Here is a 27,942-nt window from a genome sequence, read left to right on the forward strand (position 1 = left end):
TATGGTAGCTCACGTTATGCCCCGAGATAATCTGACCTAATGGAAGCATATAAATCGAAAACAGCAGCGGACCCAGGAGAGAACACCTTATAGAATATCATGTGTCTTTGAGATATAATTACCACAGCTAACAAAAAGTTTCTACCTGTCAGGTAGGACTCAGACCAATTTAAGACACTGCCAGAGAAGCCCACCCATTGACTAAACATGCAACATCTGGATTGCAGAGGCTCTCAGAAGCAGATTTCTAATTGGCCCAAGCTACAGTATATGCCTCCCAGCCTTGGGCGAGCAAATGCTGTTTCTGAACACTGTGAATGGAGCGCTTCTTGGTGACATCAGCTGAGCTCTCTCTCTCTCTCACAGCCCCAACCATGCTATGTAGCACCACTGCACCTCATAAAGTCAAAAGTCAAAACTGGACATTCAAATTGAAAACAATTAACTACAACAAATGTAAGACACAATGTACACAAAATCAGGGGATCAGAAGAACATGACTCGAAATTAATACCACTGAATGGAGGCAGTGGCTGTAGGAGCTTTATATAGTGCTCAGCTGCCACACCAAGACTACTTAAAGCACTGGAGGGCCTGTTATCTAATTATGGGTCTTGTCCCTCTGCTGTCGAAGACAAAAATGAAATCATGGTGAGGAATAAATTAAACTAACAAAAAGACCTGGGATAACATGAATATCAATTAAACATCAGCTTATAAATGCAGAGCTAAAATGGAACATTTTTCAAATGAACAGACAAGAAAAAATATCGCGAAAACAAAAAAATAAAAAAACTTAAAAAAAAAAAAAACCTTAAAGCAAGACCCACATGAAGCCAAAACACAATGAGTTTTAAAAAATTCTCAGCGCTTCTAGTGTGAAATATTTCAGCCTCACTTCATACCCTCTTGTTATTCATTCAGTTCACAAGTCACAATGAGCTGACACCTCCTATGTTTTCCTTGAACAAAGGGCACCACACATACACACTGATGTTCACAGATTTTAATTTTGTCCATAATGATAATGCAGCCACACTGTCATTCCAGTCATCATGTTGGTTTCACCCAAAATTCAAGTAACTTAGCTATACTATAACTGGCTAAGTCTAGAGTGGCTGTAATGTTTCTTGATTTGCTGAATTGGGTCTTTGGAAAATAATAACACAATTAAAACATAATATAACTTGATATAAAACACTGAAGCCCACTTAATCCAGTTCCAAATTGCAGGAGAAGCCAGAGCCTTCCCTGGCAGAACAAGGCAGGAACCAGCCCTGAACCGGGTGACAGTCCATTGTAGAGCTCACTCATACAAACTGTTGTCTTGTTCATGTCTGTGCCTTCCTCCTCCCTCCAGGCCTTTAACTTTTTAATGTTCTCAGTCCCTTTGTCATTATTTATTAATTGCTTTAATATTAGTTTGGAGACCAAAGGGTCCTGGTTTACAATTGTTTCAGGATCTTTGGGATTATATACCATGAAGAAAACACAAACCAGATGAGTGCTTCTGCTCTTTGGCACCGTTGATAGTTGAGGTTTTGCTGTCTGGTTGACAGTACTCAATGGCTCCTCTCTTTAGAATGTTTTAAGTTACAGACTTTTTTCTTTTAGCATTGGTTTTATTCCGGATGCTATGAGACACCGCAGCAAAAACTTTTGTCTCTTTTAGACTGTTGCATTGTTTAGTTTGATGTGCTTTAAGCACTATATTGCACTCATTTTGAGCTTAATTATATATTTAAGATTTTAGTTTTCTTAAAGGCTTATCTTTGTATTATTTTGGGTTTGGAAACTGATTTCAAATCAAAACAGTTTAATTTGGATTAGTGTACTTCACTAAGTGCAGGAAGAGTGGACAGCACAGGTAGATACAAATTCAAACTTTTTTTCAGACTACTAGAGTACAAATCTTCCTTTTCTTCTTTCTCATCATCCTTTCCCTTTTCTATGTGGTGTTGAATTACTTGATCAACCTTATCCAAAAAGCTCAGTTCTACACCTTCTCGCCAGTCAAGCTCTTTTCCTTCAGATATTCCTTTAATTTATCCATGAACCTCTGCTTTGGCCTCCCACACTTTCTCTTCCCCTGTACTTCCATTCCCATCACTCTTTTGCCCACATTTCCATTGTCTCTCCTCATCCCATGTCCATACCACTTCAATCTACTTTCCTGTACTTTCTTAGATATCTTTCCAACTGTTGTTGTACCTCTGATGATCTCATTTTTTATTCTGCCCTTTAATGTAACTTCACACATCCATCTCAATGTTCTCCTTTTCTGCCCATGTCTCAGCTCCATATATCATTGCTAGTCTTACAACGGTCTTAAAAACCTCACCTTTAACCTTTGCCTTAATTCTTTGACCACACAATACTCCTGATAACTTCTTCCAATTGTTCCGTTCCATCACGGCACTTTAGGGGTTATCTCTGCATCTAAACTTCCATCTCAGGCTACTACTGATTCTAGATATTTAAACTTGTTCACTCTTTCCAATAGCCCTCCCTTCAGGCTAACTTATGAATCCTGATCATCATTAAACCTCATCTATTCTTCTTCCTGTTTATCTTCAACCCCCCTTTCTTCCAAAGCCCTTCTCCATTCTTGCAACTTCCTCTACAATTTCTCTTTCTCTTTAGTGCTACACAACACAATGTCATCAGTAAAAAGCATGGACCAGGGGCATTGGTCATTTTTGTCATAACTAAACACATTCATAACCAGATCAAAGAGTTAGGACTTGAGGTGGATCCCTTGTGCAGACCTACTCTATCTATGATTATGTTTAATACTCCAACACTGTGTTTAACCTGAGTCCTCACTCCCTCATACATATCCTGGACAATCCTCACATACTTCTCTGGTGCTTTCTCTGTCATGTATATATATTGTGATGGATGGCTGGGCTGGGCAGCTCCCCTGGCTTGGAGCTTAGAAGCTTAGCTCTGTTCGGGTCCATCTTAAATTGCACTGGTTTGACACATGGCTTCAACGGTTCTAAAAGACCAATTACCCCAATATTATCCCTGAAAGACCCCCAGATGTAAACTCTACCACCTTCTGTTAATGCAGCTGTGTAGCTATCACCTGCTGATACTTGAATAATTTTCTCGTTTAACTCAACTTTCGCAGGGATCATTTCAGATCCTTCCTCATTAGTGTCACGACCAAGAGCACCTTCATCATTGCACCCAAACGTATAAATAGTGCCAGATTTTCCAAGGCAAACAGTGTGCATTCCACCAGCTTCAGCTTGTACTATTTCTTCGGGTATGCTGACCAGAGCAGGTTGTTTTCTCTCCAAGACATCCTCTCCCAAGCCAAGCTGACCCACATCACCCCGCCCCAATGTCAGGACCTGGCCAGGCACTGTCCTATGAGACTTATGAGATACTTTAACTTTTTTAGATCCCTTTGTTTCTTCTGTTGCTGGATGTCCTCGCTTCACTGCCTTTTTCCGTGGCATTTTATTCTTTTTTGCCTTAGCATGCCATCGCGAATAGCATCCACTTGCAGAGCCACAGCACCATACGTCACCGCAGTTTTGACAATGATCTGTTTAATACATTTTTGGGTTATGTTTAGAATTTGGTGAAACAAAAAGGAACTTTTTTCTATTGTGGTGTCTGCTAAAATAAACTTAAGTGTTTAAGTGTGTGAACCAATTGTAATCTTCTGCTTATTGCCTTGCCTATTATTGCATATTCAGTACTATCATAATATTTCAAAATTAGTGTTTAATTTTTTTCATTTTAGACTTTTATTAGAGTGCTGTTTTCGGTTCCTTATAATCCCATTCTGAGTTATTTATCTTCCTATTTTGGATTCAGAATGTACTGAAAATGACTGGTTATTGCTATTTATCAAGTAAAGAATAATTATTATTTAATTTGATTATTTAAGTCAGTCTTTTAAGTATTAACAGCCTGGCCTTTGGAAGTTTGATTTGTGCATTTTGGTTTCCGATCTAGGAAAAAATTATAACTTACTCTATGCATATTTGGTAAGAAGGGAGTAAAAATGGAGGAAACGCAGAGCTGGAAAAAATGGCAAACTGTACACAGACAAACACTGAGGGCAGGAATTGAATCCAGGATGCTGGATAAGTGAGGCAGAAGCTATTAGAATCCATGAGAAATAATAATAATATCAATTTATTGACATATGTCACACATGAAAGCTTTAGGAGTGTCTCATGGGTGTTGGTGTGAGGAAACACGGTGGAAGATATTGTCTGTTACAGAACCGCTAACCCAGTATCCATTTTCATTAAAGTGGAGCAGAGCGCCCCAGAACACGCATGACATCATTTCCGGTCCCGACCTGATTAGGGTTAGTCCCACCTTTTTGCTTTCTACTCGTCAGTTCATTTGTGAACCAGCTTCAGGAGAAAGTAGAGCTCCACTGTTATCTGATGTCCACAAACAAGTCAAGGCTCTCTATCATTTAAGATATTACATCTAAGTGTATTTTTTTTTCAGTTGGACATTAAACATTGTGTCTCCTGGAGCCCCAACACTTTTTCTATTGTTCTCTGATTTATTCACACATATTATCTAATAATATTCCCCAAAATTGTAGAATGTTAAGTTCATCAGTACAAAATGTATTCTATTCAATCGTTTCACCTCATAACAGATGAAAAAATCCAACGCTAATGCCAGAAATGCAAACATTAATCTGAACTGATGTATTCAGTAATCATTCAAATTCCAAAAACTCATAAAGTTAATTGGATACATCAAAAATTGATATTATTGAGTGTCCTAAAACAATGAGTCTCCATATTTGTTTATGAATTCCAACATATCACAGGTCACAGCAATAAACCACACACTGGCCCTTTTCTTGGTGCATACTCACTCACATTGTTCTCCCAGAATTTAAACCCTTGTGCCCATCCACTCTTGTCAGCTTTAAAAAGCCTCCAGATTATCTCTGAAATGCTCTTTACAGCTCCTTACCTGGAGTCGTCTTGCTCTTCTGGCTCCTCTGTGTCTGCCCATCACCCTTTAAAAATCTCAGATCAGAGTAGGTGACTTCATCTTCTGCTGTATATAAAAATAAAAGAGCAGCTCTGAAAATAGTGCGCAAGCTAAATAGTATAAGATGGTGTGAGAGTCTGCAGGGTGGGCTGATCTGTCATCATCACATCGCAGTACTTTGATTCTGCTGAAAAATGGCTTAATAAACTACAGATAGGCTGATGTCCGCCTGGGTTTTAGGAGTATTTTTAAATACAAAAGAAGGAAAAGGTGACTGTAGGGCAGTTATTTGTTTAGAGATGAAGAGGAAACAAAAGTAGAAGATAAAGAAATGAAATCTCTGTACAGCTGGTTGAGTTATGAAGATGAAGCCAAAATTAGCAGACAGGCAACTGAAGACAGGCTTACATCACACAGAGTAGACAGCACACACATATACAAGATGATGCTCTAACTGTTCGAGTTCTCATACCTGGAGTGTCAGGAGCCTTCTTCCTCTTCTTCTTTTCTCCTTTAGGTTTTGCCACCCTGACATCTGAATACACGACATCTTCCTGATGTGGCATCTCCCAGTCCTTTCAGGTCACATTAGCTATGCTAAGGTGGCGTAGACAATTCAACAGGAGCTCAGCTTGAAGTGATTGAGCTTTGTGGGTGGAGCGATGACACTTCCTGTTCCTTGTTCTCTATTTTATCAAGAAAAAAAAAAGAATATATATTATTAGAATTCAGAAGTTGCTAAAAAAAGTAATTTGCTTCCTCACACGTATGTGTGCATGCCAGGATGATTTGAAATTTGCTCTTAGAATTCTCTTATACTGATTGTTTTCTGCTATCATGTCACCATTTCAGTAGACTCCTATGTGCGTTTGTGTGTTCCTTGTATAATCTGACTTGATCCTAGGACATAATTGCAATAATATCTCAGTACTTCTTCATTATTTACATAGTTTTTAAAACAGCCTTTTACACAACTCCTTAACATGTCCATCCAGCTAACCATTTTATTAAATTAATTCAGTCAATCCACAGTTTGTGAAGCTTAACACCTGTGTATCTGATATGGTCATAAGTATAACAGATTTCACTGGAAACTGTGCCAGCTCCCTTCGTGTTTACCCTGTAAACCTCAGACTTTAGATACAATACAATGTCATCTGCAGAATTATTGAAGGAGATAATCATAGACTTCACTCTGCCCTGGTTATCATTAATGGTGAATCTGTGGAGCTGGTGAGGACATACAAATACCTAGGGGTACATCTGAATGACAGGCTTGACCAACCCAGAGGCCATCTGTATTTGTTCAGGAGGCTGAGATTGTTTGGTGTATGCAAACCAGTCTTATATATTTTCTACCAGTCTGTAATAGCCACTGTATTTTTCTATTAAGTAGTGTGCAGGGGAAATAGCATTAGCGTAGGTGATGCCAATGGTCTAAACAAACTGATTAAAGACTGCTTCCATTATTGTTGTCAGGCTGGACTTCCAGGAAAGTGGTAGAACAGACAGTTACTCAGGAGGCTGCTAACTATTCTGGGTAATGACTGTCACTCCTTGTATGAGGTTTTGGATAAACAAGGGAGCATATTTAGGAACAACCTGAGACTATTGTGTTGCTCCAATGAGTGCTATTTAAGTTTGCTTCTACTCTCAGTCATCAGGCTTCATAATGAGTCACTCATCCGTCAAGTAGATATTATGCACTGTGTGTTGAATGACACTGAGTTGGTCTAGTAGACATCTTAACAGACATTGGCACTATGTGCCATATACTGTGCCAATGACCAATATCCTTGTTACAACCAACTCTAGATTTTTTTTTTTTAAACTCGGCTTGTTTTCTTAAATTTGGTGCAGATGACTAAATTGAGTCCTGCCCTAATTACCCACCTATTGAGTTTCCCACTGTTATCAAATCACCTGGGTGGTGGGTTGGGGTGAAGGTTATAAAAAGAAGCTTGTTTGGGTTTTAGGGTAGAGAGAGAGTGTGAGAGAAGAAGTATTTGGGTTTCACAGAGCAAGGTATGGAGAGTTAGGGTTGGATGGCCTGGCTTTGGGTTTTTGTTTCTTATTGCTTGTTAAAGGAATGTACTTGTTGTAAGCTAGCCATCTATGTGATAAATGTGGATAATGTTTATCTAGCTGTGTCAACTTTGTTTAGCTAGGTAGTTAAGTTAGTGTTGTCCTCCTGACTTGTTTCTGTTTTGTGTGTAACTTTCTCCATTTTTTGTGAGGTTTTTCTTTTTGACAATAAATGGAGTCTTTTTAGTTCGCTGGTTTAGTTATTTTTTTCGGTGTTTTGTCTCCCTGTCTCTCTCACTTGTGTGTGGCCTATTTATATACCCATAGGCCTTTTGGTAAGCCGTAACAATCCTGTACTGTGGAATTGTAACTAATAAGTGCAATTCTAATCATATTACACTTAATAAATACTTACACTTTGATAATCTACTTAGAGATAATTCATGTCATATGTCTATTTGTACCTTGTTAGCATACCTAAAATTATTATGATTATTGTTATATGTATATTTGTGCCTTTTTTATCTGCTTCTATAACCCTTTAATTTCCTTCAGTATCTATCTATCTATCTATCTATCTATCTATCTATCTATCTATCTATCTATCTATCTATCTATCTATCTATCTATCTATCTATCTATCTATCTATCTATCTATCTATCGTAATAGTAGGCATATTTTGGCTGGCATTCTGACTGGGATGGAACAGGCCAGAATATTGGGAGGCTAATACAGTGATAGGACTGGGGGAGACAGAAGCATACAAGTACTTTCTCCCCGATTATGCTGGGTGGCAGATCCCTGGTCTTCAGTATCTTGCAGGTTACCAACAGGACATGCTGAGAAATCAAACCCAAGTACCTGTAGTTGTGAGACAAGAACAACAACATTGAGTTCTATAGGACATTTTCATACAAGATATGTAGCTCAAAGTGACATAAAAGACATGAAGAAAAAATACAATTACAATGAATAATTAAATTAAATGAAATACAAAAATAATGAAATGATAACATAAATAAATTCAAATGTTCATAATATAGATAGTAATAAATTAAGTGGAAGAGTCTCTAAATCTGGACTAATTTGTTAAACTCAATTTCTAATGAGTCTCCAATGATTATAATAAGTCCAATGCTATGGTCAGATGGCCAGGGAGGACAGGAAAACAAAAACTGCAGCTGGTGACATACTGTAGAAAATAAACATGTAGGGGTTTAATGCCAAAAGACCATTGGGTATTCTCTAAAACATAAATGTCCCTACGAAGGTTGTCACTTTTATGATGCACTGTCCTAGAAGATTGGAGTGTCCACATTCCTCCTAACATCACAGGCAATCACGGAGCACTTTGATCACAGTGCAGTAGGGCCAAATGGCACAGCTTGAAACTAGGAAAGAAAGAATGGAGATTAATAATGTTTTCAAATCTACAATATGATTTTGAAATACATTTTATAATTAATTAGAACTGGCACAAAAATATGCCCATTGTAGTCACTATTGTATGCCACAGACTTGCACTATGTTGCTGGCCTAAACAGTTCCACTCTGTACCATGAAGCATTAGTGTGCGCTGTTGAAAAATGGACACAGAGACGTGCATCAAAGTGCTGGAAAAGGCCTCCAGGCCACTCACATCACATGTGAATGCAACAAATTGGCGATGGTAGTCCTGTACTGAAGGAAGGAAATCTATCCATTGGTTGCAGTCATTAAGAGGTCAGCACATTGAACCACCAATGCCTGTACACTCTTATTGATTAATGTTTTAAAGACATGTCTGCTGAAGCATTAATAATACAATGCCTCGCGACTAGAAAAAGGGACCCACTGGGTTTCAAGGACCTCAAAATTAATCATGAAAAAATCATGAAAAAATATTTGTTCTGAGTTTTGTTAAAAATATTCCTACCGTAAGACCAGTCCATTTTAATCTCTTTACTTTTAGACTTGAGATTGTTCGTCTACCACATCTTCATTCCCACGTTTTGTGTCTCCAATGAACTGCAGGTAGTGACACAGTATTTGTGGCAGCAGGAGAGGTGCATACAGGCCTTTGGAGTGTAAAGCAGTGTAGAAGGAAGTGATTCATTCAGTGGTAATAGTGACAGTACTTAGATGACCCCTTACAAAATTTTAGTCTGTTCATAAGTGTCAATGTTAATGTCTATTTATTTTTAATTACAGCTCTAAACAACCAAAGTTAAACTTAAGTGCTATACAGCATAATAAAACATAGCAGTCTAAAAATAGCAATTTTGGTGCTTATGATTTGTAAAGGTTGTTTGGCATTGAAGTGATACACACTACACAGTTACTGAGCTGGCAGTATCACTGCTGAACTACAGGTACAGTTTATTGGCAGCAGGACAAAAGTGTCTAGAGTCTGCAAACTGGTGAAAAATTAAACCTGATGGAATGTTTTATTTGATTTTATTTGTAAAATATATATATATTTTATTTTTGTTTTGGCTTCTTTTTTTCTTAGTTATACTTTTAACAGCTGAAAATAGCTAATAGTGTGAAAATAATCTGGAGCCATTCTGAAAATATTATTCTTCCATCTCTTCTTATCTCTCTCTCTCTCCAGTAGAGAGTTTAAATGGTTTAAATGGATCAGACTCCTGTGCTTTTTAATATTTGATATGGTTTATGTTGCTCTGATAGCTATCAAGTATAATCTTAAGCTTTGACTTTGCAAGCTCTCTCCATTTCTCACTCATCATCTCTTCTGCAGGTTTCAGTGTTTTTTTGCTGCTATCCATACACTTATTGCATGTTCTCACACTGCTGTTGCTATTGTTATTTAGTGTCTATTAAAGTCTATATGTCTCCTTAGCTTTAACATTACATATGTGTTTTTCCATGGTTTCCTCAGTACACCTAGGTGGGGCCCAAAACAATGGTTTGAGCACAGGGTGTCCTTCCTCCCAAATCTGCCCGTGCAAGGTCAAAACTACTTCAAACCTTGTATAGTTCTCTATCCCTAACCATCATCTGCCCTAGAAAGGTGTCCATTAGGTATCCTAAATGGACCTCTTATAAAGAGAAACAGGGAGTAGACTGAGCACCTAGCCAGAAGGCAGAAGGTGGCCTTTTACCCACACTGTGCCTGTTGTGGTCTGATGTCTGGAAGGATGTAGTATAAACTGCTCAAAAAAATTAAAGGAGCACTTTGAAAACACATCAGATCTCAATGGGAAAAGAAATCCTGCTGGATATCTCTAATGATATGGACTGGGCAATGTGTTAGGAATGAAAGGATGCCACATCATTTGATGGAAATGAAAATTATCAACCTACAGAGGGCTGAATTCAAAGACACCCCGAAAATCAAAGTGAAAAAATGATGAGGCAGGCGAGTCCATTTTGCTGAAATTGCATTGCAGCAACTCCAAATCATACTTAGTAGTTTGTATGGACCCCATGTGCTTGTATACATGCCTGACAGCATCAAGGGGGGCATACTCCTAATGAGATGATGGATGGTGTCCTGTGGGATCTCCTTCCAGATCTGGACCAGGGCATTACTGAGGTTCTGGACAGTCTGAGTTGCAACCTGGTGGCATTGGATGGACCGAAAAATAATGTTCCAGAGCTGTTCTATTGGATTGAGGTCAGGCGAGTGAGCGTAGGGGCCAGTCAATGGTATCAGTTCCTTCATTCTTTCAGGAACTGCCTGCATACTCTCGCTACATGAGGCCAGGCATTGTCGTAACTTAGGAGGAACCCAGGAGCAACTGCACCAGAATAGGGTCTGACAATGGGGCCAAGGATTTCATCCCGATATGTAATGGCAGTCAAGGTGCTGTTGTCTAGCCTGTAGAGGTCTGTGTGTCCCTCCATGGATATGCCTCCCCAGATATATCATCACTGACCCACCACCAAAGCAGTCATGCTGAATGATGTTACAGGCAGCATAACGTTCTCCACGGCTTCTCCAGACCCTTTCATGTCTATCATATGTGCTCAGGATGAACCTGCTCTCATCTGTGAAAAGCACAGGGCGCCAGTGGTGGACCTGCCAATTTTGGTATTCTATGGCAAATGCCAATCGAGCTTCACGGTGCCGGGAAGTGAGCACAGGGCCCAGTAGAGGATGTCGGGCCCTGAGGCCACCCTCATGAAATCTGCTTCTGATTGGTCAGAGATATTCACACCAGTGACCTGCTGAACATCATTTTGTAGTGCACTGGCTGTGCTCATCCTGTTCCTCTTTGCCCAAAGGAGCAGATACCAGTCAAGTTCTGCTGACGGGTTAAGGACCTTCTACGGCCCAGTCCAGCTCTCCTAGAGTAACTGCCTGTCTCCTGAAGTTTCCTGTGCTGGCAGACACAGCAAACCTTCTGGCAATGGCACATATTCATGTGCCATCCTGGAGAAGTTGGACTACCTGTGCAACCTTTATGGGGTCCAGGTATTGCCTCATGCAACCAGTAGTGACAATCACTGTAGCCTAAAGGCAAAACTAGTGAGAAAACAGTCAGAAAAGACGAGGAGGGAAAAATGTCAATGGCCTCCACCTGTTAAACCATTCCTGTTTAGGGGTCGTCTCATTGTTGCCCCTCTAATGCACCTGCACCTACTTAACTGATCAGATCAATATCCCAGACGTTTCATTAACTTGATGCCATACTCTAATTGAAAAGCGTTTCTTTTTAATACTCTATTGGGATTTCAGTCGTCCCATGGAAGAAAATCTTTCCAAGACTGTGGTAATAAAGCTTTATGGAGCCGTTTGTTGACAAAGGCAGAACCATATCAACAGACAACTTCTTCACGTCACTTTCGCTGGCCAATAGACTGCTACACCGCAACACAACTCTCCTTGGCACCATAAACAAAGTGGGATGGGATCTTCCCCCTGCAACTAAAGTCATTTCAGTATGTGAACAATTCTCCATGTTGCTGTTTAGATCTTAGATATGGATTTGTATGTCCATGCACAAGAGAGAACAAGAAAGGCAGAGACAGATTTGACGTCATTCAAGTGGTTACTGGAATATAAAATAAAAACTTTCGCAAAGGTATAATGAAACAAGTGTACTTTTATTCAAGAATAAAACTGAACAAAAAAAATCAAGTGACAATAAGATACCAAGAAGACATGATTCACCAGTGTTTCTGTGTCTGCTTATATCCCTTCAGTGATATCTGTTACAAGCAGCAAAAATGTACACTGGCTGTTACAGACTCAAATGAAATGTATGCTTTTATTATATAATAGTAATAATAATAGCAGCTTACTTCTCAAAGCGGTAAATGTTGGGAGGTACCAGGATCAACCCACAACCGCTTGATTATGAGATTGCAGCTCTTACCTCTGCACCAGCCAAGAGGACAAGATGTTTGGACTTCGTTTTTTACACATGAACTGCAACATGTAAATTGAATAATTTCTTTTTCTTCAGTTATTTTTGAATAAAAGCGCACTTGTTATACCTTTTGTGAAAGTGTTTATTTGATATCTGGATTTCAGTTTTCACACATTATACACTTCATAACAGCATTTTGTCATTATTACTATAACTTGAAAAAAGTTTGTCTTTTAAGGTATGTGTTCAACATTTCTTGCATTTCCTGTCATCCCACATTTACACAGATCATTATAGACACAGAAATGTATGTTTTCCAAATAACAATATATTATTTACCCTAGACAATTTCAGACACCTAACTCCCAGATAAAGAGACTTTAGCTGTGAGAATTTTGTGTCTGACTTGATTTCAGCTGCCTCTGTGAGGGATGATGAAGCAGGCTGCCTGCTGCTTGTGCTGATTGCCACATTTGCAAAACAAAGACACAGATGAGGAGGTGCAAGGGAATTTAAGGTGGCCTGGCATTACGAATATTTTTGAAGGCTTCAGGGATTCTAATGCTAAGCACATCAGAGATCTTTCTCTGCTGTAGTTTCTTACATACAGATACAGTACCATTAAAATTACATTTTCTGCAATAACTCAGACTCTTTATAGCTCCATATCTCTAACAGTCAGCTCCTCAGTTACATGTCACTTACCTTCAAGAGAGCCACATCCTAGGATGACAGACAGGTAAGTCACTGAGTATTTTTCTAAAGACTGAAGCTGGGCTTTGTAATCTTATAAATTACCTGACTAGTGAATGTGAAGCCACAGAGTTTTATCTTCAGCCAAATGTGTTGAGTCAAATTGAAAACCTCTGTCCTTAAAGAGAGCACCATCTGAGTGCATATCCAATAAAAGACAAAATGTTTCACAAGTGGATGATTTTTAAGTGAGTGCAATAAGTTATTGTTAATTCCTGGTCTGTTTGGCTCTAACAGTTCTGAGACCTCAGATTGTGAAGCTCAAAGACTGTGTGAGCAGCACAGAAAAACCACAAAGAACAGTCTTGTCTCCGACTTTCTTCATACTGTACTCCTTGGAATAAAAGTGTAGCACCAGCGCATGCCACTTGCAGTGTGTGGATAAGGGGGATGAGACAGGTGGAGAATTTTGAGAATTGTCTGCAACTCAACAACAGAAAAACCAAGGAACTGATTATTGACTTTCGTCACACCAAAGAGCCTCTATTTCCATTCACTATTCAAGGAGAGGGTGTTGAGCTAGTCTACTCCTAAAAGTACTTGAAGGTACACATCAATGACAGGCTGGACTGGTCTGATAACACAGAGGAATTATAGAAGAATAGGAAGAGCAAGATCATTTTCCTTAGGAGACTCAGCTTCTTTAATGTGGGTTGCAACATCCATAACATGTTCTACAACTCTGTGATAGCCAATGTGTAGTGTGCTGGGCCAGTAACATCACCTCAGGAGAAGCCCACTGAATCTACAAACTGATTAAAAAAGAAGGCTCAGCTACTGTATGTAATGCAGTGCTAGAAGAGAGAATGAAGACAAAACTGCAACGCTACACATTCTGTCTCTGACACATTAGCACTTTCAGCCAACAAATTATTCAGCAAAAGTGTGTATAGACATGCTAATGGGGCTCCTTCATACCTATGGCAATACATCTATCTATCTATCTATCTATCTATCTATCTATCTATCTATCTATCTATCTATCTATCTATCTATCTATCTATCTATCTATCTATCTATCTATCTATCTATCTATCTAATACCAGCTCCAAGCAAATACAATTCCTTGACTTTCCCTAAATTGCACCTAAATGCACTGCAAATGTCCACATTGATTTATCTATAAAATTCCATTCAGAAAAAGAGACAAAGGACATTTTTCTTAGTTTTCTGCACGAAACATTCTTCATTGGTGCCTCAAGCAACACTCTTTAACGCTGGTACCCAGGTGTAAATTGCTACTTATTTCCTCACATTTACACCCCATTTCCATATCCTTTTGCCCTGGAAAAATGCTTTTCTGTCACTGTTACTGACATTACTGAATGGTGCTACCCAACAGCCTTAAACTAATAAGTTGTCAAATGACTAACTCACAAAACACAACATATAAAGAATTAAAGTAATAAAGTGTAGTCTAAAACATAAATAACAAATATGTTTAAATGTCAAATAGTCCCACCAAACCCTCCTAAACATAAAAGACAAATGTATAAAATATACAACCGATAATGTCAATTTGAGCTATTTCAGCTATTACTGTATAAAGAGAACATAAATAAAGGATAAATGAAATGTCTAAAACAAGTTGCAAGATGCAATGAAGGAAAGGATTTCAAAAGGTAAATAAAAAGTTCAGTCCTACCAGTAACTAAAGTAGAAGTATTACAACTCTGGGCTAGCACTTGTCCCCCTTGTTACAACGGTATATACAGGATGTCCATTAATATAATACCCTAATTGATTTTTAACCATACTGTATAGAATGCTCTCCTCGTTCTCTTCTATGTGACTATGGCAGCCAGCTGTGATGTAGACTATGATATGATGCTCCTCTAATGATTCTTCTTCTAATTAAATATTAGAATGTAAGTGATCATTTAAATATCCATTTAAAGATAGAGCCCCCAGTTTATCACTAACAATAAAGAGATAATTTGCTTACTTGCATATTTCAATCCTCATTTACACCAGAGCCCTTAATCCTCAACACATTGTTAAAACAGAAACTTTTTCATGTTTTAGTTATAATTGACAAAATGTAAACATGAAGCGTATAATGTGTGACATGCATTCTTTCTCTGATGTAGAACCCATGTCATTGTCTGAGTTCACCTCTGTTATGGCGCATCTTTATGTGAAAACAGCAGTGTCACATCAGGGGGAGTGTGAACGTAACTGGGATAAAAAAAACAACGCTAACCTTTACAAATACAATACATTTACAATGGCTGTTACCGACTCAAATCAAATGTATGTTTTTATTCTAAAATAGTAAGAATAAGAGCAGCTCACTACTCAAAATGGAGTCATGTGGGATTGAACTTATGACTTTTTGATTACCAGTCAGCGGTTCTTACCATTACACCACCAAAGCAATTAGGATAAAGATGTGTCAATGTCGTACTCTAATGTGAGTTCTTTTTCTGCAGTTATATTCTTGAATAAAAGTGCATTTGTTTTGTTATACTTGTACCTTTTGTGAAAGTGTTTATTTGATATTTGGACTTCAGGCTTCACACATTATACGCTTCATGTCTACATTTTGTCAATTATTACTAAATCATGAAAAACGTTTCTGTTTTAATGATGTGTTTACATAGATTGTTGCAGACACTGAACACACATAAAATGCATGTGGTCCAAATAACGATATAGTATTTACTCTAGTCTATACAACTCTAAGCAACTGAACATGCAGGTAAACAGACTTGAGCTGAAAAAACTTTGTGCAGCGGTGAAGGGGATGTGATAGCAGGCTGCTTGCTGCTTATTGACACATTTAAAAGACAAAAGATGCTGACGGAGAGGTGTGAAGGGATTTAAGGTGGGACGGATTTACAAGTTTTTTCATAGGCTTTGGTAATTCTATTGTTAAGGGCTCTGGTGATAATAATTCTCCACTGATCCATGGATTGGCGCTATGTGATAATGCCTTCACTTTTCCTCCACCTGCAGACCAAAAGATTGATGGCTTTTCCATCACAAATGCCACTTCCAGTGTCCATCCATCTGGACCCGCATCTTCCTGCAGAAGTCAACATAACCAGTAGCTCCTCCATTTTAAACAGGCACAACCAGACTCCTGTTTGAAAAGATGTTTTTCTCAACTCTAAAACTTCAGCAGAAGTTATATTAAAATACGACTATAAAATATATTAAATAATGAACACAAAACAGCTTTCAGGATTTAGTCCTAGTCATGTTTCCAGTTAAGTCCCCAGTTCCTCAAACCCTCTGCAAAAAAAAAAAATATAGCAAAGCACTATTTTATTACATTAGGCATATTGATAATTTAAGTAATTTCAAGTATTTTGACTAATTACCAAAAGCAATTCTGCTGTGTAGATCTTACAACTTATTTATGTACAAACTATATCCCACTGCAACCAAAAGATACAGCTCTTTTAAAACATTTTGTGGTACAACATGTTTTTTAGGGATAACCTTGAGCTATGGTGTTTATAAAAACAAATTCCAAAATTAAAAAAAGGAAATTTTAAACATTTAATTAAAAATGTTACACAGATCGATAATGATAGACAGGTATGAAAGGTACAACATAAGATAGATAGATAGATAGATAGTGTGACTGAAAAGCGCTATATGAGTGCCAACCCGACACAGAGAGACATGGGAGACACACTGATAAAATTAATAAATGTTTAATTTCTATTTCTTCGCCTGTGGGCAACGCCTTCCCCGTTCCAACAAGCACAACTCCACACGAATACTGTAATATCCCTTCCCAGGCAGGGCAAATAAATCTCGCAAGCAAGTGGTGGTAATTGTCCAAAAAAAACTAATCAATGGTTTTATTTATTTTCTTCTGACTTCACAAGCCGAAAAACAATGTAGTCAGGACAAACCGTAAGCACACTGAAAACTCAAAAACCATCCCACATCACGAGTTAAACACACTCTTCTTTTACCTGCACCTCCTTTTTCAAAAGTCCGTCCTCCCCAGCACCCCAGAGGCTGCTTATTAAGTGTGGCAGGTGTGTCTCTGCCCGCCCCTCTTTTTTTAACTTTTTAGAACACACTGCCTCAGTGGCAAATTCTTTCCCATATCGTTACAATACTTTTGTCTCTTATTCTTCCTCCACTTCACCTCCATAAGCTTCGTCTTCCTCCTCACGACTCTCACATCCAGGGTAGTGGCTGCTGGCTCCTTTTATAATGTATCCGGAAGTGCTCCAGGTGCTTGATGAGTTCAGTTGCGGCAGCACTTCCAAGTGTGGCTGAAGGATTGCCCATAAGGGCTCAGCAACTGCAGCTGCAGCACCCCCTGACGGCGAGTGCAGATCCCAACAGGGCTGTACCAAACTCCAACTCCCATGAAGCCCTGCGGGAGTCCGAGGCTCCACTGCAACCCAGAGGGGTTGCCATCTAGCGTCTCGGGGGAGGTAATGTACCGGCCATGCTTGCTCCCCTGGTCCTCTCAATGTGGAGGCATCCTGGCCGGGCAAGGGCCCCGGTCGCACGCTACAATAGATAGATAGATAGATAGATAGATAGATAGATAGATAGATAGATAGATAGATAGATAGATAGATAGATAGATAGATAGATAGATAGATAGATAGATAGATTGAAAAAATATGAATGTATTATCTATCTATCTATCTGAGTGCTTTTTGATTTCCGTGAATGTTATTTTGAGTTTTTACTATATCTATATTTATAAATTAACAAACCTCAAGAACTTGCAAAAGGGAAATGAATTACTCTAATAAAGAGAACTGAAGCTACTAACCAGGAACCATTACCGCTGGCAAGTAAAGACTTCAAATATAGCAGCACCTCATCTCCATTCATTAAAGTGCTTTTCAGGAGGACTTTAAATGCAAGAGATATCATGCAACATTTTGAAGGAGCTTCTGTATACAATACTTTCATTTAAACTCACATACTGAATACTTGAAACTAAATGTTTGGCTTCGCTAACTACATATGGGTGTAAGATGTGAAGAAATGGTATCAGACTATCATCTTCTCAGCCACACATCTTTAACTGCCTTCAGGGGTTTTCACTGGGAACTCAGCTTTTCTTCCACTTTAAAAAAAAAAAATCCTGTTATGTTGTTATGTGGACTAGCAGAACTAAACTGGCTTTAATGGAATGGGTCTGAGAGTTTGCTCTTTAATTAAATTTCACCCCATCTGTGGTAGTGCCTACTTTGTGCCAGAAGCTGCAGAGCTAGAAAATCACACACTAAAAAGAAGTACTGGAGGTGCATTAAGAAAATTATTGGATGGTTAAAAATGCAGCATAGGGATGCTGGACCATGTTGACTCCAGTGTTTCCAGTTCTTGTTATACATGAGTGTACCCAGCAACAGTTTAACCCTAAGATTTAAATCCTGCATTACCCAGGTTACAAAGACAGCATTGTTTTATTTAAAAACACTGCATAAGTTAGACCTTTTTCTGTTACCGCAAGATGCTGAGAAGTTAACACATACATTTTGTTTTTGCCCAATAGATTGCTGTAACACACTTTTAGGATTGCCATACAAAGACATAAACAGGCTGCATCTCATTAAATATGCTGCATCAAGCATTCTGACCAAATAAATGAGTATCTAAGAACAGGACAACTGAGTTATCAGCACTTCATTGGCTTACACTTTTATAAAGTTTTTACTTTTATTTATTTTTTATTATTTTAAAGTATAAATGGGTAAAAACAACAAAAATAACAATAAGAATGGAAATAAACATAAGCCAGATAATAACTCCCGACAGTAAAAAAAAGAGTGACAATAAAACTAGAAGATGATTTCTTCAACAAAATTGCAGTCAGAGGTCAAAACCAGAAGATCCAAAATAACCCAGGATAAAAGTGCAAAATGTTAATCAGAAGTCAAAGACAAAATCAAAGTCAGAAAACAATCATAACACTAAAGTCTTTTTGGAAAATAAGCTAACTACACTAAAAAGAATGAAGATATAGTGTATTCACCAAGGGATAACACATAATAAAGTCATTGCGTATTTATAAGGTCATTTCTGAGAAGGTGTAAGCATAGAGAATAAGGTCAAATGTTGTGACTTGATGGTGTTGCACAAATAAAGAAAATTGAGAGAACTGGAAAATGAAACTTTTCCAAACTATGTCTAAATAAGAAATAAACCTCAAAAACAGAATCTACATGTCAAAAACCAATATAATACATATGTACTGTATAAATTGTATTCAATGTATAGTGCTCTCCATAATGTTTGGGACAAAGGCACATTTTTCCTTGATTTATCCCTCTGCTCCACAATTTAAAATTGCATATCAAACCATTCAGACGTGATTAAAGTGCACATTGTAGACTTTCATTTCAGGGGATTTGCATACATTTTGGTAGAAATGGCAACATATTTTCTACATGATTGTCTAGACAATAAGGCACATCCCAAAGATAAACAAATCCAAAGCGAGGTCAAAACGCAGGGTACAGTGGAAAAAGAAACTCGGCAAACCTCCCAAGTGCATTCGATTGAACCACCAGGAACTGTGGGAGACCCTCCAGATTTTATTGACAGTATGACAGTCCCTGGCAGTGATTCACAGGTAGCCCTGCCTCTTGGTGACCACCCAAGAAACACATGGAACATAACCAAGGCATTGATACATAGCAAAGTCATCTTCACCAGCACATTCCTGGGGAGCGCAAAGACTGGAGTGCTTTAAGAACCCTCATTTTGCTCTGCTGGTATCAGAATAGTATATGCCTCTTGAGGATTTGTTGGCGCAAGTCCCCACTTCTGGTCCCATGTGACACATGAGTCACTGTCTTGTACCCCAAAACACGAGGCTGAGTCTCAGTACTTTAGCAAAACCAGCTTTATTCAGCTTGAAACGGGAACAGCACAGTTATTTATTTCAGCGGGATCTACCGCTCTCCTATACACAGACACAGCAGTCAGGCAGGATGATGGCCAGGTTAGTGGTCAAGTAATACTGTTCCCTATATTTATAATGTTCCTTGCATCACCCATTGATGACAGACGCTTATAGCACGACCGCGGCTTAGATTTGCTTTCGCGATGAGCCGCTGCAGCACTGGGAGCCTACGATTGCCCTGGCAACGGAGAAGCTGTCTTTCACAGTAATACATCTGTTCATTTTTACTTTAGGTGCTGTCCAAATAAAGTCCTGTTTAAAGTAGCCATGCTGCAATGTTATGTTTTGTTACAACAGCAAATAAGTCACCTGTTGGAGGAAGTGTGTGGTGGCTTCATTTTGTCACAAGCTAAACACAGGGACTTAATATGCAGATAATTCAAATTTGCCTGTACAAAGGACTTAGAAATGATTGCGCCTCGTTTACCTCCTGCTCCAGAAGCCAGTTTCACAAATTCATTAACCACTTTTACAGACTGCATCCATCTTTTGATATTCTACCACAACATTCTCTTTGCTCAACATCCATCTCTCTGTTTGCTTTCCAGGAGTTAAAACCCACAGTTAATTACAAGCCTTTTGACTCATATAGTTACTTTCTCAACAGCCGGTTTTATCCCTGGCACGATAAATACTGTGTTCCTTTTTCATAGTTCCTCAGACTCCAGTAATTCTTCAGTGATGAATAATGAATAACTGTGAAATTAGAACAGGCAAGAACAGGCCTTCAAGCCAACAATCTCATCCGTCCGATTCACCTAGATTGTCCGATATGACATCAAATCAAGATCTGAAAGTCCCTAACCTTTCCTTCACAGTTTTGGTAATTTATTCCATGTCTCTGGGTTTTTTTTGCCTGAAAAAAATCATACCTTGCAGTCCTGGAATCAGCCAAGTCAACTCTTATCTTGACTTTCAATAGTTCTGCCACATTTTTTTTTTGTAATAAAATGAAGAGTTCTGTTTTTACTGTTTGATATGGAAAAACATTTTTACATATTGGAGAGAAATGTTTTCCACCCTTCACTAATCCTGTTCCCTAACCATAGCGCCATAATACATGTTATGATTTCTGGATTGCTAAACTCCAAATAATGGTAAGCCACAAAGCATGAACCCTGAGCTGGTCTGAAGAAAGACCTACCCAAGTCAGCCTGCCTCAAAACATGAGAAACAAACTTTACCACCTGCACAGGCTCAACAGAAAATGGGAAAGGCTTTTAAATGAAAAAAACTCAGTAGAGGAGAGGAGAACTATGACACAATATTTCTCCTTTATAATAAAAGATTTATTCAAAGGGTGAAAAGGACAAAAGAAGTCAAAAAGGGTTAGTCCCAAAAATTCAAGAAAAGGTAACAAAGCCAAGTCGTTTATGCAGAATTGCATAAGGCAAAAGCTCAAAAATAAGAAATTGCAAAATCAATAATCCGAAGCAAAATGGAGAATTTAAGGAGGGATCAACAAACATAAGCAATAGTTAGTGTCTCAGCAAGGAACTGACAGCTGCACTGCCCTATATAAAGACCAGAGGGTGGTCTCTCAATGTGAGGTGGCCCATCCCGGTAGGCTCATCTTCCTCTGCTGTCAGACGAGCTTTGTAAATTCTGCATTTTAGTGGTGACACTCTCTAAGGTGCACAGACCTGGGACTAACCAGATCTGTGTAGGTGGGTACACCATTTATTGGTTTGGTCGCTCTGACGGCTGTCATACTCAAAGAGTAGCTGTTGCTGTGGTGGACTGGCTCCTTCCGATGGTGTTCGATGTTAGTCCTTTCAATGAGCGTATTATGAGACTCAGAAGGCTGCAGGGATCTGTAGTATTGGGGTGAACTTCTCCAGGCTTTCATCTGGGAGACAGGCATCATCCAAACTGAATGGAAAATGGGACTTTTCATCCTTACCTAGAGAAGGAAGGGTGATCGCCTGGATTACGGCAACTTTGGGGGGATAACACTGCTCTCAGTGTCAGGTAAGGTTCAGGTTTTATGTCTAAGAAGTCTACCATCAACTGCATTCTGCCAATGAGGGTTCTCATCGAGTGAAAATGAGAATATCGGCAGAGTTTCTTTGCAGCCTGTGTCGATTTTTGTAAAGCGTTCAACTCAGTTTATCAAGCTGCCCTGTGGGACATCCTGAGACTTCACAGGATCCTCTCAATGTTACTGGATATCATGGCTGGCCTATACACTGGTACTGTGAGTGCTGTGCAGAGTGGAGGCAGAACCTCTGCATTTTTCACAGTTGATTCTGGTGTTCATCAGGGGTGTGATCTTGCTCCTCCTCTGTTCATTGCTTGCATGGACTGGGTGTTTGGCCAGGTTGTGGGGTCAAATGGCTGCGGAGAATCTGTTGGTGAAGAAAGATTCAATAATCTTGACTTTGCCAAAGATGGTGTGATCTTTGTAGTGTCAATGGAGGCTCAGATCAATCTGATCAATTCTCTTGAGAGAATGAGCGAGGAGTCTGAGTGTTTGGGCTTGCGTGGATAAAAACCAAGATCCAGACCTCTTGGGTTTGCAGATATATAAACCATGTGGATCAAAGAGCCTATATGAGATCATTTCACACCTCTTAGTTACATCCATATTACTCTGTTTGTGTTCTTTCAAAGAGCTTTAAAGACACCTTTTCAAAAAAAAAAATAAATAGAAGAATCTTAGCTTATTATGTTAAACATTTCTGCCACACAAAATAACATTAGTTAATCTCTCTCTTCTCTAATGTTAACTTTTTGCACCTTCTTTTGTCTTTCCTTCATTCCTTCTCCCCAGTTTTCTTCCCTCCTTTTCCTCGAAATCTGTATTTTGCTTTTCAGTCACATATCTGATGAGGACAAACATCCAAAATGTTGTGACTCTCAACTTCTTTTGTATCTTTTATAACCTTTACCAGTTATAATTTACCCCCAAAACATCTAAGAAGCATTACATAGCTGCAGAAAAGTTTCATTAAAGCAGTGGTGTGAGGCTCTAAACCAGAGCTGTCTTAGCAGCGTTGACATACACTTCTATATCTGAATTCAGTGCTTGTGATAAATTGCACCTCACTGTTTACTGGAAGGATCACAAGACATGAAAGTTTCATATTTGAAGGCCACAACCTCAGCTTCCTCTTTATTTGGATTTGTTTTGGTACAACTAAGAGTCAGCATTTTAAAACTAGACATCTGTATGAAGTTCAACTAACTGGATGTTTTGTTTGGTAGGTGTTTATATAATGTTCTTATCATTATTACTGAAAAGAGAGTCAGAGAGATGTCCAGTGGAAAGAAATGAAAAAAAAAAAATGTGCAAGAATGCAGCACATATGTTGTGTTCCCAAATACAATCTTGACTTGATTTACCTTAAGGGTCTCCATGCCATTTGTATTTACCATGAAACAAGCTTGCTTTGCTTAGATTGCTCAATTTCTACTTTCCAGGGGTAGTCCACATGTGCAAAGCTGATAGAGACAGAGGCCTGTGCACACACATACAAAGCTGTCATGGCAGCCATTTACTAAATACTAACTTCAATGGGGTGAAACCCATGTCATCAAGTAGTTTAGAATTAATTCAGCAGAAATCTGTTTTCACGTTGATATTAAAGAATCTTTTCTTCTGTTTATCTGTGCAAAAAATAAATTAAATCCACTTTAACAGAATGCTGTAAAACAATAAAATAAGAAAGCTTATAAGGGGAGTACACTTTTTACAGGTACTGTATTTTGTTCCCCTTCGTGCTTGTCTTTATCAAATTTCATTGTAACAGGCCACAACATCCCTAGTGAACAAAACCCCACATTTCCCTTAAAAATGAAAATTTCTGAATTTAAAAGGACATGAAACTACCTTATATAATCTCTTGTTGTTATATTGTCACACACGTGCAACTAGGAGGCAGCTAAAGGGCTTGAGTAATGGTAATTCCACATCAGACCAGGGGGTGGCAGGATGCGCTGACTGTCTTTCTCAGTTCCTTACAGACCATTCCTGGGAAATCCCACCAGGTTCCAGTACCTTGGATGACGTTACTTCCTCTATGGGCCTTTAAAGCCGCCAGCTTACCTCCAGTCTGGCAGTTCTGTTTTGGACTCGGTCTTGTGAAAATCTCTGTTGAATTATTTGAAATTTTCGCAGCCAGGATACAATATACGGGTGGCTGCCCCAAACCTTTATGATGTCTGGAGTGAATTACTTGTTACCACATCCACACACTAAGAATGTACATAGAATTAAACAACACAATATTCAATACATGACACTGTCATGACATTATACACAGTAAACACAGATATATCTATCTATTATATAAAACAATTTTGGGTCAAGGTCATCTTGGAGAGACACTTTGAGGTCCTGAGAGACTTCTTGCACGTCACGCCCTACTTACAAATAATTTCTCGGAGACACTTTAACGTCCCATGAGACAAGGAAGTCAGACAAAAGGACAGCTGCTGTACAGGCTTTTAAATGATCGACATGCAGCGCGACATACAGATCACACAGCACGTCACAAGCAGCTGCTTTTAAATGATCATCGCGAAGCGTGATATGCAGATCACGCAGCATGGCAGCACCAGTTTCTGTAGAGGCTTTTAAATGATCGATGTGCAGCGTGACATGCAGAATACGCAGCTCGGTAGCAGCAGCTGATCCAGTCGCATTTCCTCAGCGTGCGTTCAGCCCCCCCACTTCACATCGCAAGTGGCAGAGACGTGAAGTGGCAAGCATGAAGTGTGCCCCCGGTTGGGAGGGGGGATTGGGGGGTGGGTGAGCAAAGTGATTAGGGGGCAAAGCCCCCTAGTAAAATAATATAATAAAGTAGAATTGCACTAATATTTCGTTAAGTCCTATATAAAATAAACATAATTTAAGGAGGAGAACAGCAATCAGAAAAAGAAAACGATGAATCAGGGACAGTGTTTAGCCATAGTGACTGCAGTAGGACAGAAGCTGTTTCTGTGCCAAGTAGTTCTTGTCTTTAGTGATCTCTAACATTTCCTCAGTGGTAAGAACTGACAGCGATGTGTAGTCTTTGATTATATTTCTGTCTCATTTCCTGACCCTTGATGTATACAGGACCTCAATGGAGTCCAGTTTCAGGCCAACAATCTTTTCTGCTGTGTGAATAAGGCCTGGGATATACTTGACACTATGTGCACGCGTATGCTTGTGGAAGCTGCAGCCATGTGAGCATTGAACTGACTACAGTTGCTCACATACTTTATGTAAATCTGAAGGATTTCACCAGGCAGTGTGAGATGCTGCTGCGAAAGTGCAAAAAAAGATGGCAACAGTGACACAAAAGATGGAATGTGAGACCTTGTATCTTGTCATTATGATGGGAACATGTGATGCTTGTATTGCCTATGTGAGAAATGGATGAATAAAAAGCATGATGAATACTTTCGTATGTCAGCATTTATGTTTGATGATTTGCTTCACCACATTGAACCATTCATCAAACATCAAAGCATGCACATTGATCCTGTTAGAACTAAAATGTGTCTTGCCGTCACACCACATTATCTTGCAACACACAAATCCCCACTTCTTTTCTTGGACATTTTTCGCTTGGCAACAGACATATCTGTCTCAAATTTTCTATTTCATTTTTCACATTTCCACCTCCACTTTCAAAGAGCTGGGCCTCATGCATAACGTCGTGTGTACAATTCACACTGAAACATGGCATATGGACAAAAGCAAAAAAAAAAAATCCAGATGCATTAATCTGTGCGAGCACCAACTTCCACGTTCTTCTGCTCCATAAATCCTGGTCAACGTGAAAAGTAACGCACGTGCACGTGTCTGCTTTCACTCCCCAACTCCTCCCAAAATTATGCCTCTTTGAATATGCAAGTCAATATAAATAGTCCTTAAGCTCAGTGTTCTGTGAAAAGCCAATGACAAAAGCACGGGGTAAAATAGAAGAATTTCAACGAATACTAAGTACAGGCAAGGAAAAATGTACTGCTTGTTGGTTTAAACAGTAGCATAAACATCAAAAGGAAGTTGACTGAGTGACATAGAGTGTCGAAGAAACTCAAAAGCTCAAGTTCACAAAGTTTCGCATTGCCCGAAATAAAAAGAAGTTGTCAGATATCAAAGTAGCCGTGAAAAGGCGAGTCGTAGCCCAACGTCTGAGTGTCATATGAAAGCTTATTAGGGTACAGAGAAAAGAAAAAAAAAAGGGACACAGTGAGAAAAAAGCTCGAAATGTCAACTTTAATCTTGAAATTTCCACTTTAATCATGTAGTTTATTTTGTCATTAAAGTTGAACATCATAAACTTCATCTTTAAATCATTTAATTTACTAGTTTTTAAAAATACCATCGTAACTAAAGTAGCACATTAAATGCTTTGTTTTGTATGTGTTCTTCTATGTGCTCCATGTGTGTGAAGCACTATGTGCTTCTTAAATGGGCTTTCTCTTCCTCTGACAGGACACAGAATCTATTACATTCATGATATTACAGCTCTCTTAATAATTAAAATACTGAAATGTATACTTGATATCATTTTCATGATAGGAATTAAAGCTTGTTGTTAAACATGGGAACACGGTGGCGCAGTGATAGTAATGAGCAGACGCCCTGTCCAGAGATTGTTCCTGCCTCATGCAAGATGCTTTCTGCGCCATGCACGACCTTCAATGAAATAATTTATTGCAACAGTACTGTGTCTTGCAAACGTACTAACTCCCAATTCCTGCCCTTCCTTTTCTTTCTCCAATTGCCACACAATCATCTCTATAATAGATGTTAAGACATCTGTAAGCTTAGAATGCAGATTCTTCAAAACTTTTAAGGAACATAGAAATATCTTCATAGTACATGTTTAATTATTGTATCCATCTGTCCTTCCAGTGTTGTGCCAGTCCCAGTAAGAATACAGCACGAGGCAGGAACAATCCCTGAACAGGGTGCCAGCTTGTCGCTAGCAATGCGACACCGTATCCTCACATATTAAATTATTAACAATACAGATTATTTAAATGATGTTAACATTTTATCTGTATAATGTAAAAACATATTTTGCTGCATTTCATCTTAAAAATGATATCGTCATCATATGTAAATACATGCTTTATAAAGTGGCTCAGGTTGTGCAATATTATTACTGTATTGCAAGTTTACAGTGAGGTAATTGTATTTATAAGTACAAACAGTTTTACAAGGAGCACTTGATGGACTGATTGAGTGCGTTTATAATTCTTGGGATTAAACTCTTTCTGAACCACAAGGTCATTACAGGAATGACTCTGAAGCGTTTGCCGTATGGGAGACATTCAAATAGACAGCATGGCTGAGGCAGCATGTGCTTGATGCTGTATAACAAAAATTCTCTTTCCGATCAGCTGCTGTAGAGCTGTGATTCCACACTTAGATACAGTGATATAAATATTCCAAGTGGTGCAGTGATAGTAATATGGAAAAAGATGATCCACTGTGGCAACCCCTAACTGGAGCAGCTGAAAGAAGAAGAAGAAGAAGAAGAAGAAGAAGAAGAAGAAGAAGAAGAAGAAGAAGAAGAAGAAGAAGAAGAAGAAGAAGAAGAAGAAGAAAGTGCAGTGAAAGTAACACTAAAGCAGCTATGGTATTTAGAATACTTTGGATATTCCCTGGACCATTATATTGTTACAGGTTAATTTCAATCAGATGCCTTAAACTAATAAACAATATGCAGTTAATTTCAGTGTATATGATAAAGCCGCGTCAGGGATGTGGATCTAAAAAAGAAAGGGAAATCACACTGGAACAAAACCACTGCTTTGACACTGGGTGCCACCAGTCTGCAAAACCGAGCGGAGAACTTGCGTGCACCAGGGTTTGAGCTATTGTGAAAATGTGCGTGACTTTATGCCAACTTTAGTTTTTATACATCGCGATTTGAGTGTGGAAACGGGAGTACGCAAAATTTTCGTGTGTTCGCACCATTTATACTGTACATGAGGCCCCTGATGATTTGATG

At 38.8% G+C, this 27,942-nt stretch overlaps 1 protein-coding gene and 1 long non-coding RNA gene across 2 annotated transcripts in view; one reads left to right on the forward strand and one right to left on the reverse strand.

Moving 5' to 3' along the window:
• Positions 1-5,669, reverse strand: part of LOC114643317 (macrophage mannose receptor 1-like) — a 119,356-nt gene extending 113,687 nt beyond the window's left edge. Inside the window, exons 1-2 of the mRNA XM_051927546.1 lie at positions 5,462-5,669; positions 4,969-5,055 (exon numbers count right to left, since the gene is read on the reverse strand). Coding sequence (XP_051783506.1) covers positions 4,969-5,055; positions 5,462-5,555 — 181 coding nt within the window. The 5' untranslated portion in view covers positions 5,556-5,669. The remainder of the gene's footprint in view (positions 1-4,968; positions 5,056-5,461) is intronic.
• LOC127527783 (uncharacterized) overlaps positions 1-27,942 on the forward strand; it is a 497,464-nt gene that overhangs the window by 278,076 nt on the left and 191,446 nt on the right. The gene's annotated exons all lie outside the window — the stretch shown is intronic.

This window comes from Erpetoichthys calabaricus, chromosome 5 (genome assembly GCF_900747795.2).
Source record: "Erpetoichthys calabaricus chromosome 5, fErpCal1.3, whole genome shotgun sequence".
NCBI lineage: Eukaryota > Metazoa > Chordata > Cladistia > Polypteriformes > Polypteridae > Erpetoichthys > Erpetoichthys calabaricus.